Source organism: Pseudorca crassidens, chromosome 9 (assembly GCF_039906515.1).
Source record: "Pseudorca crassidens isolate mPseCra1 chromosome 9, mPseCra1.hap1, whole genome shotgun sequence".
NCBI lineage: Eukaryota > Metazoa > Chordata > Mammalia > Artiodactyla > Delphinidae > Pseudorca > Pseudorca crassidens.
The window spans coordinates 89235773-89238557 of NC_090304.1; the positions used below are offsets into that span (position 1 = coordinate 89235773).

Below are 2785 nucleotides of genomic sequence, written 5' to 3' on the forward strand. Positions count from 1 at the left end.
CTATATATTCTTGCTAGTAATCCTTTGTTGGTTAGTTGGGTTGCAAATATCCTCTTCCAGTTGGTACCTTCTCTCTTTTCTTTCATAAGATATCTTTTGGTGTTCAGATCTTAATTTTAATGTCATCAGATTTCTCTTTTATGGTTAGAGGGTATTTTATGTGTCTTTAATAAATTCTTCCCTACCTCAAAGTCAGAAATGTATTTACCTATATTTTCTAATAAAATTTACAAAATTTTACTTTTAACATTTAAGTCCTTAATTTATCTGGAGTTCATTTTTACAAACGACTTAAGGAAGGAATCAATATCATTTTTTCCATTATAGATCACCAGTTTTTACAGATACATTTATTGAATAGTCCCTCCATTCTCCATTGATCTGCCAGGTCACATCTGTCATATACCAAAATTCCATATATACATGGGTTTGGTTCTGAGTTTTCTACCTGCCCAAAGTTTATTTTTCTATTTCTGAACAAATATCATGCTTTATATACTACAGCTTCAAAATAAACCCTGTTGGCTAATAAAGCAAATCTCCCCTCCCTACTCCTCTATAGAAATGTTTGACTTCTTGGTCCTTTATTCTTTCACATAGTTGTTTTTTTAATTATTTATTTATTTTTGGCTGCATTGGGTCACCTTTGCGGTGTGTGGGCTTTCTCTAGTTGTGGCTAGTGGGGGCTACTCTTCGTTGTGTTGCACGGGCTTTTCGTTGTGCTGGCTTCTCTTGTTGCCGAGCACAGGCTGTAGGTGCTCAGGCTTCAGTAGTTGTGGCACATGGGCTCAGTAGTTGTGGCACAGAGGTTTAGTTGCTCCACGGCATGTGGGATCTTCCCAGACCAGGGCTTGAACCCGTGTCCCCTGCAATGGCAGGCGGATTCTTAACCTCTGTGCCACCAGGGAAGTCCTCACATAAATTTTAGAATAAACTATCACATTCCATTAAAATCCTACTGAAATTTTTGTTGGAATTGCATTAAGTCTATGAGCCAATATGAGGAGAATTGAAATATTTATAATATTAAAGTTTTTTTCCATTTAAGAAATAAGAAATATGTATCATAGTATTTCTCTTTATTTATTTAGGACTTCTTTAATGAATCTCAATAGTTTTAAATTTTCTCCAAGGAGGTCCTGCACATCTTTTTAAAAATTTTTATTCCTATATATCTGATTTTTTAAATATATCATAAGTGATATCTTCTTTTAAATTACATTTTATGGTTATTTGTTACTGGTGTATAGAAATGAACTGACTTTGCTAAATTCTCCTATTATTTCTAATAATATAATACTTTGCCCCAGGTGTCTTTGATTTTCTACGAGGCTATCATGTCATCAGCAAATAATTGGCAATTCTATTTCTTCTTTTCCGATCCTTATGCCTCTACTTTCTTTTTCTTGCCTTATTGCACTAGCTAAAAATGTCAATACAAGGTTGAATAGAAATGATGATACTGGGCACCCTTAATCATTCCCGATGTTAAATGGAATGCTCCTACTGTTTCCCCATGTTTGCCATAACATAATTGTCCTTCATTAGGTTAAGCAAATTCTTGATTTGCTAAGAATTTTTATCATGAATTTATGCTCGATTTCTATGAAATATTTCTCAAAACCTTTTAAGATAATCATGTTATTTTGTCCTTAAAGCTGTTAATGTTGTGAACTACATGGTATATTTTACTTTTATACTCTGTTGGACTTAGTTTGCAAATATTTTATTTAGGATTTCTACACTTAAAATCCTCAGGAAATTATCTGTAATTTTCTTTTCTCATATTATCTTTTCCTTTGAAAATCAAGATTATACGGGCAAGTTGGACATACCCTGGCCTGGGTCGGACAGCAGAGGTGACAGATCTCTGCTGGCCCCAGTAATGATGGCGATGTTTCACGACGAGGTGGAGACTGAGGACTTCCAACATGACGAGGACTCAGAGAAGTACTTCTACCCCTGCCCATGTGGGAGTAACTTCTGCATCACCAAGGAAGATCTGGAGAATAGGGAAGACGTGGTAACGTGCCCTAGATGCTCTCTCATTATAAAAGTGACTTATGACAAAAATCAGTTTACATGTGGAGAGACAGTCCCAGCCCCTTCCACCAACGAAGAACTAGTTAAATGTTGAAGAAGACTTTAGGACTCCAAAGCCTGAACTTTGGGGAATGAGCCAAGATGGAAAACTCAAATGCAAAGTCACTGACTTCTTCATGGTGACAGTCATTTTTTAGTTTGCTGGTCCATAGAGTGTGAATTCTTCCCATTGGCTGCCAAGTTGAAGAAGTAAGTCCACCACATGACATACCTGGATTTTATGCCTAGAACTTTGAATTGGACGTGCTCTTAATTTTCCATCCAAACTTAAAGAAGGTAATTTCAAATCAGTGCTTTCTTTCTCTCAGTTTTGTTATTTTTATATCTTACACCTAATTACTTCATTATCTGATAACAGCTTCATCTACCTCAAAGTCATTAGGATTCTTTAATTTAAAAAGAGATTTTAGGGTTTCCCTGGTGGCGCAGTGGTTGAGAGTCCGCCTGCCGATGCAGGGGATACGGGTTCGTGCCCCGGTCCGGGAAGATCCCACATGCCGCAGAGCGACTAGGCCCGTGAGCCATGGTCACTGAGCCTGCACGTCTGGAGCCTGTGCTCCGCAACGGGAGAGGCCACAACAGTGACAGGCCTGCATACCACAAAAAAAAAAAAAAAAAAAAGAGAGAGATCTTATTTTTTATTTGGTTAAAAAAAAAGATTATATGGCCTCATAAGTAAGTT

The 2785-nt window shown here is 37.0% G+C and overlaps 1 protein-coding gene across 1 annotated transcript; it reads left to right on the forward strand.

Moving 5' to 3' along the window:
- The first annotated feature begins 1837 nt into the window (after positions 1-1837).
- On the forward strand, positions 1838-2146 carry LOC137229716 (diphthamide biosynthesis protein 3-like). The gene has a single exon (XM_067747666.1). The coding sequence runs from the start codon at positions 1886-1888 to the stop codon at positions 2135-2137; it is 252 nt and encodes an 83-aa protein (XP_067603767.1). The 5' UTR covers positions 1838-1885; the 3' UTR covers positions 2138-2146.
- The last annotated feature ends 639 nt before the right edge of the window (positions 2147-2785 follow it).

Excerpts from the sequence above, each read along its gene's own strand:
- LOC137229716 (XM_067747666.1), top strand. The coding sequence starts at position 1,886 with ATGATGGCGATGTTTCACGACGAGGTGGAGACTGAGGACTTCCAACAT.